Genomic DNA, 18,361 nt, shown 5'->3' on the forward strand with positions numbered 1-18,361 from the left:
TGGTCCACATTTGATCGTGAGTTGTGGGCTATTGTGTGGGCAGTAAGGGAATTCAAGCACTACATTGGACTTGCCTCATTTACCATCATCACAGACCATCGACCACTCTTAGCTCTCCGGCGTCTGTCCATTGATAATGACCCAACAGGGAGAAGAGCGAGATGGATCCTGGAGCTTGATCCATTGAATTGGGTCATTGTACATAAGGATGGACAACATCACAAGAACGCGGACGCGCTTTCTCGCCGCCCTGAGACACCTGACACGAACGTGTCGAAGGATAGTGTTAAAGGGGTGCTGCAAGTAAATGTGATGAGTTCTAATCAAACAGGCATTGACATTGCACATTCCGACAATTCCACTAAATTTGTCAATTTGTATCCCTTGCCTAATCAGTCAGCACAAACAGTTGCACATTGTCTGTTTGAGGACTATATTCTACTTCATGCCGTTCCAGAGACTTTGCATTCGGACCAGGGTCGTCAGTTTGAGGTGAAGGTGGTTCAGACTCTCTGCCGTTTTCTGAACATTAAAAAGACTCGCACCACGCCATACCATCCTCAGTCGGCTGGCATGGTTGAGCATTTTAATCGGACTCTGATTGATCAACTGGCTAAGACACTGTTGACTTATGGTGGGGAATGGGACGATTATGTGAAGCATGTGGCATTTGCTTATAATACAACGACTCATTCCAGCACTCGTTTCACGCCTTTCTTCTTTACCCACGGTCGGGAAGCACGTGTTGTATCGGATTTTAAATCCTTTTGACGCTGGTGAGAGGGCACAGGTAGTGCATTATAATAGGGTGCGGCCATACACATTACCCGTTTCTTCCCTGTCACAAATCCAGACCCTGTCCGATGTTCCGGACTCGCAGCCTGAGTCAATTCCCCTGGGGTCTGAAGTTTCTGGTGGAGAAAAGTTTGTTTCTCCCCAGAAAGATCAGAGTACTTTGTCTGACTCGCAGTGTTCAGTTAAGGAGTCTGAGCTAAGTGTTAGTAAGACTGAGAGAGTTCGTAGACCTCCTGGCCATGTAAAGGATTTTGTTCTGTATTGAAATAACTCTGCCTCTGTGTATGGGAGAGGGTTAGTGATATGAAACAGCTGGGTGCAATCAGTGTTAACAGCTGTGTACAATCCGTGCTGAGTGCAATCAATGCAATGAATGATGGGATATGTAGTCCGGGGTGATGTGCAACAGTGTGTAGTGCGAGAGTCAATGAAATTGGAAAGGGTGACCTCTGATGGCTAGCAGAAGGAAGTTCATGGACCGGATTCGTGACAATATAGGGGAATGTTATTCTAATCATTGGCTTGTTGCCATCATGTTAAGAATGTGCTCTGTACTTTGTTTAGTGTCTTATTGTACACAGATGTTCATTGTTTCTGACTGTTATTTTGGCACATAAACGGGGACGTTTATTTTGTGAAGGGGGGGACGTATGTAACAGACTTTATTTGATTGTTATATTGCACTAATTCTAGATGTACGGGCGCTTGTTATGTGTGTGTGTGTGTATAATGCATTTATCCCCTCTGGGCTTGCCATAGACAGGCAATGGGCGTGCGCACTTTCTGCTCTAGAGTGTCGCGGGTTTTTGAGTTCTCTCTCTGGGGTGACGGATAATAAAGAAGAGTTCAGACGCTCTCGTTTTTATTGTTTTCTTATTCCTAAGTGTTTAGGCGAACCCGGCACGAACGCTCGGTCACATTAATATTTTATATTTTTGCCTTCTCAATGTACCAAAGTGATAATTTCCGATTTTGTCATACGATACTAAATCGATAATAAATCATAAATTGGTTAGTCTTGACTGGCAACGCTGCGCTATACGAATCAGCTCGTCTGTTCCGCGCTTCAAACTAGAGACCTGTGCAGGACGGATTTTTCAGTCCCGCTCCCGCAGGATTCTGTCCCGCGCTCGCCTGCTCCCACGAATCATTTTATTCTCCCGCATCCCGCACACACACGTGTCTCTTCCCGCCCGCACCCGCACTCGCCCATCAAGAGTTGTCCCGTGCCGCACCCTGTTGTGTTGGGTCCCACAAGTGCAGGTCGCTACTTCAAATGACGGTTTTGAACAGAGTCGATGCGCGGGACTCGATGAAGGAGAGGAAGCGGCCAGAAGAAGCAGCGAAATGTTCAGGGCTTCAGGTGCAGGTCAGTTTCATCTGTAAATACGCTAAAGAGTTTTGTCTTTATTAACCTAGTTGAGTATTAAACCGCTAGCACCTGTTATGCTATCAGGGGCACCCTATTTTTAACATCATTCAGAATACTGTTCTAAAGGACATCATTATCGATTGGAAAGTTACATTAATAAATTTAGCAGACATATTTTCGCATAGTGTCACGAATTCGGTCCATGGACTTCCGTTTACTCACCACCAGAGGTCACCCTTTCCATTACATTGACTCTCGCACAACACAAACTGTTGCATAGCACCCCAGACTACATATCCCATCATTCATTGCACGGTTTGCACACTGCACTGATTGCACTCATTGCACACAGCTGTTTCTTATCACCTCACTCACTATATAACACCCACTCAAACCACCATTCTCTGCTGAGTATTGTTTAGCCTGTACCCCTTTCCGAGTCTCCGTGTTTTCCTTGTTTTGCCTTGCCTGTTTTTGCAGTTTCTGATCTTTTGCCTGTTTTCCTGGATTTTTCCCTCTCGTCTCGCCCCTGTGATTCTGTCTGCCGATCGGTGACCTACGCTAGCCCTAGGACTATTCTTGTGTTTTTGCCCACCATATAGCTGTTTGCCATTGTTCGACCCTGCCTGTTATACCACGTCTCTTTAATAAAAGCTTGCAGATGGATCCACACGTCTCACGTCTCATCAGCCCCGTTACACATAGATTTATTGTATAGGAAGGGAGGGAGCTTGAGCAGACAGCAACACAAAAATATCACAGCCTAATAATGCAATAATGGGTTCAGTATTAGGATTTTTCAAAAAATATGTTGTACTGATTTTGACTTTTAGGCACTTTAGAAAATTGTTTTGATATATTTGTATGAAATACAGGTTTGTTAAATCTCGGTTATGCAAGTCATTTTAAGATAAATAACATTCTGTGATAACAAATTGCAATGAGGTGGTCATTTTGCAACAAGGTGGACACAGTTCTGTTCATAACAGTAGACCTGCTGGTCAAGAAGTGACGGGTACAATAAAAAAAGGGAGAGACAGAGATATTAGGGAAGAAAAAAAAAGTAAAAAGGGAAGTGAATGTGCAGTTCAAGAGACAACCTTTAATTATTTTTCACGGCCCCAGACCAAGGATTTAGACCTTTTTATGTGATGGCCATTTAAATAATAGGGTTATCTGTGGTTTCAGAAGTTGTATTGGGTCAATAGGCTGTATACAGAAAAAAGAGGTAATAAAGAAGAGTTCAGACGCTCTCGTTTTTATTGTTTTCTTATTCCTAAGTGTTTAGGCGAACCCGGCACGAACGCTCGGTCACATTAATATTTTATATTTTTGCCTTCTCAATGTACCAAAGTGATAATTTCCGATTTTGTCATACGATACTAAATCGATAATAAATCATAAATTGGTTAGTCTTGACTGGCAACGCTGCGCTATACGAATCAGCTCGTCTGTTCCGCGCTTCAAACTAGAGACCTGTGCAGGACGGATTTTTCAGTCCCGCTCCCGCAGGATTCTGTCCCGCGCTCGCCTGCTCCCACGAATCATTTTATTCTCCCGCATCCCGCACACACACGTGTCTCTTCCCGCCCGCACCCGCACTCGCCCATCAAGAGTTGTCCCGTGCCGCACCCTGTTGTGTTGGGTCCCACAAGTGCAGGTCGCTACTTCAAATGACGGTTTTGAACAGAGTCGATGCGCGGGACTCGATGAAGGAGAGGAAGCGGCCAGAAGAAGCAGCGAAATGTTCAGGGCTTCAGGTGCAGGTCAGTTTCATCTGTAAATACGCTAAAGAGTTTTGTCTTTATTAACCTAGTTGAGTATTAAACTGCTAGCACCTGTTATGCTATCAGGGGCACCCTATTTTTAACATCATTCAGAATACTGTTCTAAAGGACATCATTATCGATTGGAAAGTTACATTAATAAATTTAGCAGACATATTTTCGCATAGTGTCACGAATTCGGTCCATGGACTTCCGTTTACTCACCACCAGAGGTCACCCTTTCCATTACATTGACTCTCGCACAACACAAACTGTTGCATAGCACCCCAGACTACATATCCCATCATTCATTGCACGGTTTGCACACTGCACTGATTGCACTCATTGCACACAGCTGTTTCTTATCACCTCACTCACTATATAACACCCACTCAAACCACCATTCTCTGCTGAGTATTGTTTAGCCTGTACCCCTTTCCGAGTCTCCGTGTTTTCCTTGTTTTGCCTTGCCTGTTTTTGCAGTTTCTGATCTTTTGCCTGTTTTCCTGGATTTTTCCCTCTCGTCTCGCCCCTGTGATTCTGTCTGCCGATCGGTGACCTACGCTAGCCCTAGGACTATTCTTGTGTTTTTGCCCACCATATAGCTGTTTGCCATTGTTCGACCCTGCCTGTTATACCACGTCTCTTTAATAAAAGCTTGCAGATGGATCCACACGTCTCACGTCTCATCAGCCCCGTTACACATAGATTTATTGTATAGGAAGGGAGGGAGCTTGAGCAGACAGCAACACAAAAATATCACAGCCTAATAATGCAATAATGGGTTCAGTATTAGGATTTTTCAAAAAATATGTTGTACTGATTTTGACTTTTAGGCACTTTAGAAAATTGTTTTGATATATTTGTATGAAATACAGGTTTGTTAAATCTCGGTTATGCAAGTCATTTTAAGATAAATAACATTCTGTGATAACAAATTGCAATGAGGTGGTCATTTTGCAACAAGGTGGACACAGTTCTGTTCATAACAGTAGACCTGCTGGTCAAGAAGTGACGGGTACAATAAAAAAAGGGAGAGACAGAGATATTAGGGAAGAAAAAAAAAGTAAAAAGGGAAGTGAATGTGCAGTTCAAGAGACAACCTTTAATTATTTTTCACGGCCCCAGACCAAGGATTTAGACCTTTTTATGTGATGGCCATTTAAATAATAGGGTTATCTGTGGTTTCAGAAGTTGTATTGGGTCAATAGGCTGTATACAGAAAAAAGAGGCCAAAATGGTACCTTTTGGGGTACAACAGCTTGTCACTGGAGCAGTACCCTTAAAAAGGACGTCTTTTTGCCTTTTACCCCTATTAAGTAAATATTAGTACCTTGTTTGTACGAATTACTATAAGGTACTAATATGTACCTATTAGGGGTAAAAAAAAAGGTACAAAGATGTTCTTTTAAGGGTACTGCTCCAGTGACAAGCTGTTATACACGAAAATGTACCATTTTGGCCTCTTTTATTCTGTGTGGCCTGGATGAGTGTGAGATTTCCCGGCCTGAAATTGTGTCCCAGTCCGGCCCTGGATGGACATCTATGCCCATGAAAAGACATCAGCAATCAGGCGCAGAGAAAAGAAAAAGAATGAAAAAAAGGTGAAAACGAAGGCCATGCATCACTTTCCGGCACATTCATAATCCTGTGAAACTTTTTTGGCTGTTGATGTTAATAACATGTTTTAATGTTCGAAATAATTTCACCACCACCAACACATCTAATATTCTCTCTGAGTTTCCATGTTCCCTTAGGAAAATTAGCCATGGTTTTAACACGAATAAAACCAAAAAGCATCGTTCTTGTAGCCATGGTAACCGCAAATTAACCATGGTTTTGTTACTTGAAATAATAATTTACAAAGAAGTATTAAGATAATTTTTTGTGGTTATAAAAACAGACCTAAGCCAACAATAGCCTTTAAAATGGCTTAAAATGCATTATATAAAAACAATGAGGCAATAATGATTGGTTAATAACACTGTTAAAATACATAATGTAGGCTAATACAAAATAAACAATTTATGTACATTACATGTTATTACAAATTCCTGCAAAGGGAGCCAAAGGCCTGGTAATTGCTGCTTCTACACTTGCGACAATCAAATCCTTGATTAGGCTATCGGCCAAACATTTAATTAAAATATTCACTTAATCTTACATTTTTGGCCAGCTTTTTGCTATAGATGACACAGCCTCTATAATTTCTTCAACAAAAAACATGTGGACATCACAACCCTTACAAAACTAAACCATGGTTTTATCGTCGTAAAACTGCTTAATTTTCTTTTGCGTGATTTATGAATGCTTGAGACTATAAAATCAATTAGACAACTGTATTAATAAAGTCATAGCCATAGGTAACTGTCTAGAGCTACATTTGTAATTTGTAAATAATACAATTTATTTATTTATTTACTTTTATATTTTATTAAAGTTTTATTTTGACGGCTATAGGTGTTTTTTTTTTTTACTTCCATAATATTTGAGGAAGGGGGGCACTACAATACAATCCTGCTTAATGGGCACCCATTTGGCCAGAAGCGGCCCTGGATACAACTTTGTATACATATGAAGATGATCCAGGAAAATTGGAATGAGCTACATTTCAATTGAAAAGATTGTGGTTGTACAAATTCCTAAGTTGTATTCTGTGCTGTTCTATTCAAACATGCGTATGTTGGTTTTAAGGAACAAACATCATGCCACTATGGCTTTTATGTGAATGTTTCAGCAGTTATTAAGATTTTTTTTTTAAAACTCAAATCCCCACCACTACTTGTGCTGTAATTTGTTGGCCTTGTCCAAATCCAAATCCAGATCCATTACTCTTCCCTGGCATTCATGTACTACCATCTCCAATGAACTAGATTCATGAAAAATTAGCGGGTGTTTTTTTATTTTTTTTATAATGGAGGCTGCTATCATAAGATTTGTCACCAACAGATGGTGTGCACTGAAAGCCCTCTGAAAGAATAATGCAGCATGCTCCAACGTGATGGGTCAACACAGAACAGTTGGGCCGAGTGGGCCATATGCAGAAGGATGTGGTCCTGCCTGCAGGTGCCAGAAAAGCCATCCTCCCTCTAATCTGACAAATCTTCCTGATTAATACACTGACTTCTTTTTTTTTATTCCAAAGGGCTATAAAACAAGCCTCTTTCTGGGTACCTTCTCTCATACAGTTATGTGCAGCACACAATTATTTGCTATCCTGAGCACTTGCATTTAGCATCTGGGATTTAAGAGTATTTACAAATATCTGAAGTTAAAATTATTTCCAATGTAAAAGCACTGCAATGTTAAAAAGCATTCACCCAAAAAAATCAATTTAGACCCTTAAGAGGCATTTAGAAAATAAAGAGAGTATGTGCAGAGCTACCAAAGCACTAACATTTATATAGAAGGGGTCATGAAATGCAGGTTTTTTTAATATTATGTTTCTCGAGGTTAGTTTAGTTCGCAAAGTTTTTGCACCAGAAATATTTGTAAAAATTATCATTTTAAAAGGGGCATCTTGAAGAAACCTCTTGAAGAAATGCCCACTACTGTGATTTGCTTACAGCATGTTGTGTGATTTGATACTCGAGATGGCAACTGCTGTGACAAAGCTGTATGTTTGAGCCCAAATCAGATCCCGAGGCAGAAGAAATTGAAATGTAACTACAATGATTGCAACAGTCTGTTTCACCATGGCAATTGTTTTCGCTTGCTTCATTTTCGGTTTATAGTTTTAAAAGTACCATTATTATTGTCGTGTTACAAAAGAGACCGCATGTACATACGCAGGTACTGTATGTACTGATTATTTTAGCAACACTCAAACAGTGATATGATTGGTGTCTTAATAGCATTAAATGCTGGTTTGACATTTACTACAAACACTGTAAGATTACCAATAAATACACTTACCTGTGTTGCCTCCAAGGACAAAATGCTTGGCACTGCCATATCTTTCAATAAAAGATGTATTGAAAAACTGGCAGCATGTTTAGAATAATTCACAAAACAGTCCGGTGTGAAATGTGAACAAATTAAAATGTTCTTCTTTCAGTTTTTCAGTCGCTCAGGCACATCACTAAAAATTGTTCAGCGATGCATTTCTAATGCTCGGATCTTTATGAAGGCTATGCAAAGTTTTTGGAGGTGCAGTTTCTTTACATCCACTGACAGAACAACGTCTGATTTTGATAGTCTTACTCGACATCTTTATCCAAACACAGCATGACTCTCCACACTTCCTTGATTACATACAATGATGATGCATGTTAAGGAGCGTGTCAAGGGGAAATCGTGCCGTAACGATTTCAAATCCGGGCATTTCAAAAGGGTAGAAAAAATTATTCATATTTTAAAGTTAGTTAGTTTTGAGTTCTGAAACTTGCAGTATGTTTTTTTTATTGTAGATTAACCTCTTATATGTGTAAATATCAATACCATTTTCATTATCCATTTCATGACCCCTTTAGAAGAGAACATCATGTGGATTTCATTGGATTTCTACACTACGTTCAAACATGGACACAATCTGGTATTACTGTTGGCACGATACCTACAAAGATTATCTGTGTCAGTTATTGCCTGAACTATAATTGAAACTGTAAACAATTCTAAAAGTTTGGCAATTTGTGCTTGGCCAACAACCATATCCCATCAAACACCTTGGGTCATCCTTGGAAACCAGAAGAAAATGGCTGAATAAAATAAACACCGAAGTAAGCACCTTGACAGCCATGTATATCCTTAACTGCCGAGGACCTAATGCAGCTAAAATTTAGCACTGCAAAAAGACACCTTTACATTATTAACCAGCCGTAAATTCAGATGGATCAATAAAGTCTCTTTAGCCACAGGGGCAACCAGTTGATTTACAGGGACAGCTTGGCAGGGATTCTAAAATAATGTCCTACCCTAAATGAAAGCCATAAAGAAAACGTCATCATCATCATCAAATATTTCCTCTTTAGTCTGGTTGATGTCCTTTATGCTGTGATAATGTGAGGTTTTCATATGCTTTAAGAGGGACAAGTCTCAATTATAAGAAAGAAAAGGCCTATTCTGAAATATTCAGTGCCCGTACCAACACGTTGGCTGTCTTTCCTGATGCTCTCGTTGTCATGCCAGTCTCTTCTTCTCAAACCGTCTGTCCAGGTATAAATGTGTACTTCATTTAAGCCCAATGGGAAGCCCTGTGGAGAAAGAAACTTTTTAAAGTGAGATATACAGAAAAGATATTTAGATAAACTTAAGTTAAATCAAGTTAGATCTCAAATAAAAATACAATAAAAAACAACAGCAAAAGCATCATTCTTAGAGGTAATTTAACTTCACTTTGAAACATTTCTAAGAATTCCCTAAGGTAACTTGTTCATGCCTAAATTGTCCTATAATGCAATGATTAAAACTTCAAACATAGCTGTTGTTTGAACAGACATTCAACTGGCTGAAATCAGTGTAGCCAGCAACTTAAATAACCAAAAAGCTTTCCAATCTGATCCGTAAACATTATACTGAATATTTAAGCCATAGGCAAAATTTTCCTTTAGATTTGATCAGCTGCATGAAAAATAATAGTGTACTTGTGTGTCTGTGTTGTGCGGGGTGCAGCCCTTAATCTTTTGAGTACTTGCACGCACACGGTGCATATTTGCCTTCCTGGTTGGACATCCATCTAGAATTGGTGCCAACCATCAATTCCATCATGCCAGCACAGCATGTCACATTTTTTTCCTTGTGGATTCTTCTAATTTGGGAACAAAAAAGCATCTCAAAATGACCACGTAGAGCGGTAAAATGTGTGCAGTAGACCGAGCTTGTTTAAGTGTAGCAATGTGCTCCTCTGTTGTACCGACGCCTCTTCTATTTGCGCAATAGGCATTTACAGGGTGTAAAAAGTGGAGCACTAGAAGGTCTAAGAGGCCCCATTTGATCTACAATTTACCTATTCTCACAGACAGAGCCCTGATAACAGCTCTTTTCACTGGCAGCAGGTGCTAATGCACTGGGGATGCACTAGAACAAATGGTTTTGATGAAAGCTCAGAGAGATGGATTCAGGAAGCCATGCTTCCGACATACATGCAGAATAAGTCTCCATGCCTTTTAGAGCTTTGTCTTTGCGCAAGCTTCACCATGGAAATGCTTCAGGTAAGCAAATTAGGAAAAGGAAAAGACAGAGACTATTCACTCAAAATTAATCCGGCGAAAAAGACACAGAGATTTTTAGGGAAATGATTTAGAGTGCTACTTAGCAGAGTGGATTATGGGAGGCAGGTGCTTGGATTCCAGTAGCAGCTCTGAGGATTTGGGCGGCTTTTTTCACTGTGTTTGTGAATAATTTAAAAACAAAAGCATTGCTTTATTAAGGCCTCAGAGAGTTTCTGGGGGAAAAATTAAGAACACAAGCACATCGGAGTTTGTCAAAGGGGAATTTCACTAGAAGAATGTGACATCGACTTGACAGTCGCAAAAAAGAGAACTGCTGGCAGCAATGTTGGATATCACTCTCCCATAGGGACGCAGAGGCTTCTGATGGTAAGACTTTGTGGCAGAGCACAGGTGGAGCTTGCCGAGGTTATTAATGTAGTGCTTGACTTGAGTTTGCTGTGAGTCATTTACATGTAGGACTTGTCCCAAATGACACCCTCAGTAAATGGTGAATCAATGCAGCATAAGCTGTCAGATTGTAGTCTTCAAGAAAATACAAGACTGCATGATATTAACAATATGTGCTAATAATGTTTTAGAAAAAAAAATGATTTCAAATAAATCAATCATAGTCAACAGTTTCTGGGATTGAACTAATCCCTGGGACTAAAATTAGATGGCATTTTAGTCAGAGTAAAATGTATAAATATGACAAAAGGCTGACTAAGCATACTAAAACAAGGACTGTGGGGAAAAAAGTGTAAATTTTATTTTACTGAAAATAACTGTGCCTTTTGATAAAGGGTCACTCACACCTGTACGGAATGGGACAAAATGGTCACATAATTGTTTAACACTTAAGTCAGCATGAAAACACTGATGTGGCATTGTCACCTACATGCATGGCATGTTTAACTGCATTATCAGCTGAAGCTATTGAATCAACTGATTAAAGTTGTTTTTTGAGAAGAGCTACAATTGACAGATGTACGCATATAGTAAGAATATGGCTAAAACCCAAGAAAAACTGAAACACTCAAACCCACAGGGCTTCGATTTTGCAAAGCCGAAGCACTATTTATTTCTCCGTGTCTTGTATATAACTCACTCTTACAAAACAACAGTATTCAGTTACATTCTTCATTTATGATGGCCTACATCTGGGGCTGAAGGAAGTTGTCTGTCCTCAAGAACTAGACATATTAAAAAGAAAAAAGACATTGGATGTAGAAAAAGCAGAGCAGTCCAGTGTTTCTAATTTTCTTCTTGTGTTCCAGAACAGTGAGGTTAGCAGCAATTTACCAGACACAGAAGAGCTTTGAAAAGAAGGTGTTTTAGACTTTAGTCTGTCATCAAGCCCTGCTTTCCTCACATTGATTACAGTAAATTTAGCAATTACTGACTCAGTCCAGACTGGAGTGGGGTGGCTCACGGCACAGTGTGCTGCCTAATTAAAAGTGGTCAACAAAGCGCAGTGGTGGATGCCGCTTTCAAAAGCGTCACTGCCTTCAATATCCAAATCATATGGCTGCTCTAAAACTGAATCATGTAGGAGGAGTGTCACTGTTCCCCCAGTACAAAGACAAATCAAACCAAAGACACAGGGAAAAGATAACAGAGTAGATATGTAGCCAACATAAAGAATATAGCATGCAAAAAAATATAAATAAATAAACACATATTTTAATATTATTTTTATGTCAATTATATTAAACCAGTAGAAAAAGCAATGAGTAGGGTTCTGTTCACCGTATTAAAAGACTGTTTACTTTGGATATATTGCTGTATTAAAAGTTAAGAATGCAGGACATTTGTTTTTCTATTTCTCAGGATGTGAAATGCTGAAAAAAAGTGTAAGTGACAATAACGGAAAGGCATCTGTCTGCTACATACATGGACCAAAAATTTAAAAACAGTACAGACTGAACATAACAACACGTCCTTCCTGAATGAAAATAAATTCCTCAAAATAATTTATTTAGTGTTCCACAGAATGTTTGAACAACATGAGAGTAAATTATGACAGAATATTGATTTTTGTGTGAACTATCACTTTAATAACCACATTTGGACAAGTAATAAGGCTACCACTGTAACACTTCTGTTTTGTTTCATGGACTTTTAGTTGTGTTTCCTGGTTGTCTTATGTTTTGTTCACGTTTCCTATGTTCCCACCCCTCATTTGTTTCCATAGTCGCTGATTACGTTGCACACCTGTTACTAGTTTTGTTCTAATTACTTTGTGTATATCTTGCCCTCGTTTTGCTCAGTTCCTTGTCTTGTGTTGTTTGTACTGTCACATGTTTTCTCCTGCAAAAATCGGTGTACTTGGATTATCTTTGTTTTTGTTATTACTAATAAAGATACACTGCATTTAAATTCTGCCTACTTGTTTCCCTGACCTCTCTGTGACAACGACATTACCAAATGAAAAGTTAACTTGAACCCTGAATTGTTCTGACCTGCAGCTGTCATCCTGATACTGAGACACAGTGAATATGGTGAATATGCCATTTAAACAAAAGGTATGGTTATTGAAGGTGCAATTGTCTGAAAGAGGCTTGAGGAGAAACTGAATGGAAGATGGTACAAACAATGAATGAAGTATAAAGGAAAACGAATGTAGTCAATTAGTATGAATAAACTTGTGTCATCAAAGAACTACTTAAATCTGAACATAATGGCCATAGTGATTTGACTCTTTCAGAAACGTTACATTCAAACTCTGTCTGTAAGTGAGGGGTGCAAGGTAAAAGCCTTTTTTTTTCAACCCCACATTTGGCAAGCTTGTTCACCCTGCAATTCTCTGCTGTTTTTCTCCTCTCTTCCTCACCGCCCTTTCTCTTTTTTCTACAGATAAGCAAGCAGATGTTTTATACACTGCCAGCACCACTATCTAATTATGTCGTTTAGCAGTGCTGTCCAAAATCCCCATTGCCGGAGCTATTTTTCCACAGCTTCCTCCTCAGAGCTGGTTTTCAATGTCCTGAGTTCTTTCTGTCAGCCGCCGCTCCTCTACTGGCATTGTGATAGCTGGTGCTTTATGCGCTTTGTTTGATAAATATAATTATTCTCTGTGTGGCCTACAGTAGGCATCAGCAGTGGTGAGACTGAACTAAGCGAGGTTCCATAAACAGGCACTGCAAATGAGGACAAGGACTGTTTAAATAAGCCTTTGTGTAGCTGTCAGGAGCTATTCGATCAAGCTGGCTGACATTTGTAAGTGAATGTGTGTATGTATTGGTGTCAGAAGGCCAGGCATCTAAACATCACATTAAGTCAAGACATGAATCTAAGTGACATGAAACAGCGTCAAAGTAACACGTTCTGTGATGCACTGGGAATTCACTTCTCCAAGGTTGTTTCTAAGGAATGAGAACTGTGACAAAAGAAGAACTATCAATGTAAAAACACTGGATGTCCACTGCATGATACATCATTATCTCAGAATATGGGATCATCTCCAGTAGGTGCAGCTAATGAGAACATCTGCACATCAGAGCATTGCATCACATCACAAATGGAACATAGCGCCGACTGCGACCGTTCGACCTGTGATGAGTTCAAACGATAGAAGGAAAAAGACACGTCCAGTGGAGCAGGAACCATTGTGTTCTGATCAAGCACATCATTTGCCCTGTGTCTGCCGCAAGAGATCAGAGAGCCCATCTTGTGCACCTGTGAAATAAATAAGCCCCATGACAATGATACACACAAAGGTGGGAAAAATGGAAATGCCTGTTGAATCTGACATCAGATCTGTGGCCGGGCGCATTAACCTCTTAGGCTAGTCTTAAAAAGTTAGTCATATATTCTTTTTTTCTTCTTACTGGTCATAACTTTTTTAAGTCAGTGACAAAAAGGTAGATCCAAAAAAGTAAGATGGATTACCTCTTGGTTAACTGCTAGTTGGTCAAACTAGTACTTAAGAGACAGTCTTAACATTGTGACTGTTTATGCAACTGGCCCCTGTTTAGTCATAAATAGGTCATGAGCAGTAGAACAGGTTGAATCATGTCAGTCTGTAAGAGGGGCCGGGAGAAAAGAAACCTCTCCAATATTTTGAATTTGGACTGCAATACATAGTCCAACCACTCGGTGTCAACCCTACATACAGCACCTTTAATGTTTACGAATTCAGATTACTCTAAATTACGAGAAGGGTATAACTGCAGCCTGGAGATCTCCAAATGGGGGCAGGAACTCTAAAACGGGGTGGGAGCTCCAAAATAGGGCGTGGCTTCCTCCCATTGACAGGCAGGCACATGACACGCATGCGCATTTTCCCTCCCAATCCACTTCAGTGCAAACTCCGGCCCACAGCTGATTCTAAAGATTTTATTGGTTGTGTCAATTAAAGTGTTGATTTCCTGCTAACCCCTAAAACTACTCCACACCTGACCCTAACCTTAACCAGTGAAATTGACTGCATGGCGGGATTGGCGCTGAATAGCGTGGTAAAGAAAGATGCAGTTCAGGAGATAAACAGTTAATAAGATTATGCCATATGAGATCGTTCCGTAACTCCCCAACTGGACCTCACCGGACAATGGCACCTTTTTAGTTATACCCAGGGTCACTACCCTCTCCTACCCTGCGAATTTCGAGCCCTGGGATGCCCCCGTTGCTTAGAACAAAGCGATAGAGTAAAATCTTTCCCCTGCGCTGTACTGGGACGGCTGGGAATATTTATAAATATTTAATTTATAAAGTTTTATTTTGAAATGTAAGTCAATAACAATTGGCTGGAGCCAGAGCCAATGGTGAAAGTCTTTGCGCGTGGAGACCCCGCCCCATTTTGGAGGTTCTGCCCACTTTTGGAGTTCACGCCCCATTTTGGAGATCTCCGGTCTGCAGTTATATCTACTTGTAAATTACGGCCATTAGTCACTCTCTGCAAATATACTGAACAAAAGAACTTTGAGTCAAGCCAAGTGTAATATTCTCAAAGTTCAAATAACAGCATTACATATATATATATATATATATATATATACTGCTGCAGGATTATGAACTTTTGAACGGTAGTAAGTTTAGAGTGCAACAATATTCAACAGGAGTAGGAGAACTGAAGTATTGATCTAATGGATATTCAGGCGCCTGCGTGTAAGAGAAAGGATGCTGTGAAATACAGTGATGCTCCAAACTTCACATGCTGCTGAGTTTGATTTTTACATTAACCTCCGGCGCCCTGTAGGGAGAGGGACTCCAGATCTGATGCTGTTCAGCATGAGCAACATCCACCTCCTCTGGAGAGAGATTAAACATCTGCTGAAATTACAGGAGAGTATAGAGCCAGCCACTGTTATTATATCTCACACACACACACCTACAGTAGCTCACATTATTCAATTTCTGAAACATTCTTGATAGTCACAGCGTGTCTGTAACTTGATTAATTCCAGGGCTTTTAAACTTTATTTCTTTTTATGACTCTATTCATTTGGGCAGGACTCATTTACCCAGAACCACCCTCATGAAATTTTTTTCTCTCCTTTGTGGCCTTTCGTTCTCTCTCACTTTCTTTGTTACTCTGTCTCTTTGAAGTGCTTCTACATTACTTTCAAATGCTGTTCTAACCCTCTATAAAGGGGGAGATTAGAGACAGTAATACCTATAGTGAAGAACTGGAAAATAGTACATGGAAACAAGGAGGACTTTTATGAATTTATGAAACTAAAGAAAACAATCTGTACTAAGAAAAAGATATAAGGATAGAATTTAGTAGTCCCAGCCTGAAACAGCACACCCGCAAACTGCCCATGAGCTATTGATGATCTGTCCGATACAAAATACAGAGAAAAATGGTAAAATTACTTCCCATAGCGCATCATGCTGCCATCTATTCCAGAGGTAAACCACTCACATGTACCTGGCCAGCCACCTGATCTAAAAGAAAACGTGATTCATCAGACCAAGCAACCTTCTTCTATTGCTCCATGGTCCAGTTCTGACACTCACATGCCCATTGTAGATGCTTTCAATGGTGGACAAGGGTCATCAGGGACACTCTGATCGGCCTGTGGTTACATAACCCCATACGCAGCAAACTGCGTGTGTTCTGACAGCTTTCTATACTGGTCGGCATTAAGTTTTTAAACAGCATTAATTTTTCAGACGAGACAGGCTTTCTTTCACTCCCCACGTGCATCAATGAGCCTTGGGCGCCTATGACCCTGAGGTCCTTCCTTGCACCACTTTTTGTTTTAAAGATGCTCTGACCCAGTCGTCTAGCCATCACTATCTGGCCTCTGTCACTCAGTTTTAATGTTGTTGCTGATCAGTGTATGTGTGTGTGTCTCCATATATGCTCTCAAATGACTTATTAAAATATTATTTTAATAATTTCATTGAATACATGGTTGCTAAGTAGATTAAAAATGTTTAATGTAAAATGCTGTTCAAAAGTTTGGGGTCGGTGAGTTTATTTCATTTATTTTATTTGCTTTATTTTTTTTGTAAGAAGACTCACCAAGACAGTAATATTGTTACATATTATTACAATATGTTTTTGTAATAATACAAAAATTCTCTGTTTTACTACAAGAAAATTATATTTAAACATGTTTATATAGAAAAAAATCTGTAAAGATAAATCATACAATACAATTAATAATTAAATAAGAGTATAATAACCTGCAAAATCTTTGTGAACAAATTGTGAAGATTAAATACATTGTCCAACACTACCATCTTCTACACAACTTCAAACTATATTGTGCAAATGTTTGCTACAACGAGCCCTTCTGATAAATAATTAGTCACTTAAATTGCCAACGTTTTGAGTTTATCAACAAATTTCTTTGGCGTTGTCTTTCCAGCCTTTTATGTATACTGCTGAGTTAATCACATATCACTGATTATTGATTTTAAATATCACATATGTAACGTCTGGAACACTCCAACACACAATATATATTTTGTTAGCTAGATTTCACAAATACTTTGTAACACCCCAGGACGCCGAACAAGACCCTGGTTTCATGGTAACCCGATACATTTACAACCTTGTGGAATGCGAGCCGGCTCTCATTCTGCTTTCTCCAGAAACAAGGGGTACAAATGCACAGGAGAAATGGACTGTTCTACTAATTAATTCATAGGAAAACCTTCTTTGAATGAACACCCATTTTCTTCAGGCCATTGTGTATATTATTGCTGGGTTGTATTTAATCTGTTGTATTATAGACTATTTTTATTCATGCTTACGATAAACCACTCATTCATATAAGTAACTCTACCATGTCTAGTATCTATGAATTCGTCTTCGGATGATCTAACTGAGAGTGCATATTACATGCTGATACCTCTGCAACATATGGATGTTCTAAGAATCATTACTAATTTCTGCAGCAACACTCAAGTGAATTACATATGCAAAATACCATGCTTACAGACAAAGAGTCATAAAAATCCCCAGTATTTCCAACCTCCCACTTGGGATTTCAGCCTTCCTCATTGGACGAACCCATCTTGAGAGGCGTGAATCTCTGCAGGCTTTAAAAGGCCACACTCCATGTGACCCGCCCCTGTCGGTGGTTCAGTGAGATGCTAAGATGAAGATGTGAGAAACGCTCCAGGATACCAAAGCTCGTGCCAGGCTCCGGCCTAGTCCTTTTCATTCATCAAGTGATTCTGACTCAAACTAGCTCTTTCTCATCAACCAACTTCAGCAAGATCTTGGGGCCGTAAGATCGCATCAGGAATCTTTGTTCATACAGACGTGCAAGTATCAAACTTAGTATATTTAATTGATGCATTAAGTATCACTTACACCTCTTTACAAGGTTTGTTTGAACTAAGAATCTGACGTTTTCCCTCAGGTTTTAGATCTGCTGAATATGCAAAATGGTTCCATAAATGTCATTCCTTATGTCTCTTTCTTTAGTGCTAAACTTTAACCCTTTCCTATACCAACTGTATGTGTGTGTGTGTGTATGTGTATGTTAGACCGGCTTAATGTGTTTATGTAGTATGTTAGACTAGTTTAAGTGTTTATGTAGTTAATAAAACCTTACTTGTATCACACTTGACGTGTTCATTGTTTACTCATAACCGGAGTCAATAATCATGCAGATTTACGTTACAAACTTATAGAATTGTACAGTAAGAAAGTTATTTCCTTTAACCAGGAAATTAACGTTCTTAGAATTGACAAGACGGTTGACCCTGAGTGGTCAGCTAAATATCTACAGTGGATCTAAAATATGAATAATTAATTATAACTAGTTATGGTTAATTATTCATATTTCCTGTTGTGAGCTAAATTCGCTACAACA

At 39.5% G+C, this 18,361-nt stretch overlaps 1 protein-coding gene across 1 annotated transcript in view; it reads right to left on the reverse strand.

Moving 5' to 3' along the window:
- The window catches only part of LOC107598754 (polypeptide N-acetylgalactosaminyltransferase-like 6), a 243,117-nt gene that overhangs the window by 192,597 nt on the left and 32,159 nt on the right, over positions 1-18,361 (reverse strand). Inside the window, exon 3 of the mRNA XM_016290190.1 lies at positions 9,017-9,125. Coding sequence (XP_016145676.1) covers positions 9,017-9,125 — 109 coding nt within the window. The remainder of the gene's footprint in view (positions 1-9,016; positions 9,126-18,361) is intronic.

Source organism: Sinocyclocheilus grahami, unplaced genomic scaffold (genome assembly GCF_001515645.1).
Source record: "Sinocyclocheilus grahami isolate Dianchi unplaced genomic scaffold, SAMN03320097.WGS_v1.1 scaffold255.1, whole genome shotgun sequence".
NCBI lineage: Eukaryota > Metazoa > Chordata > Actinopteri > Cypriniformes > Cyprinidae > Sinocyclocheilus > Sinocyclocheilus grahami.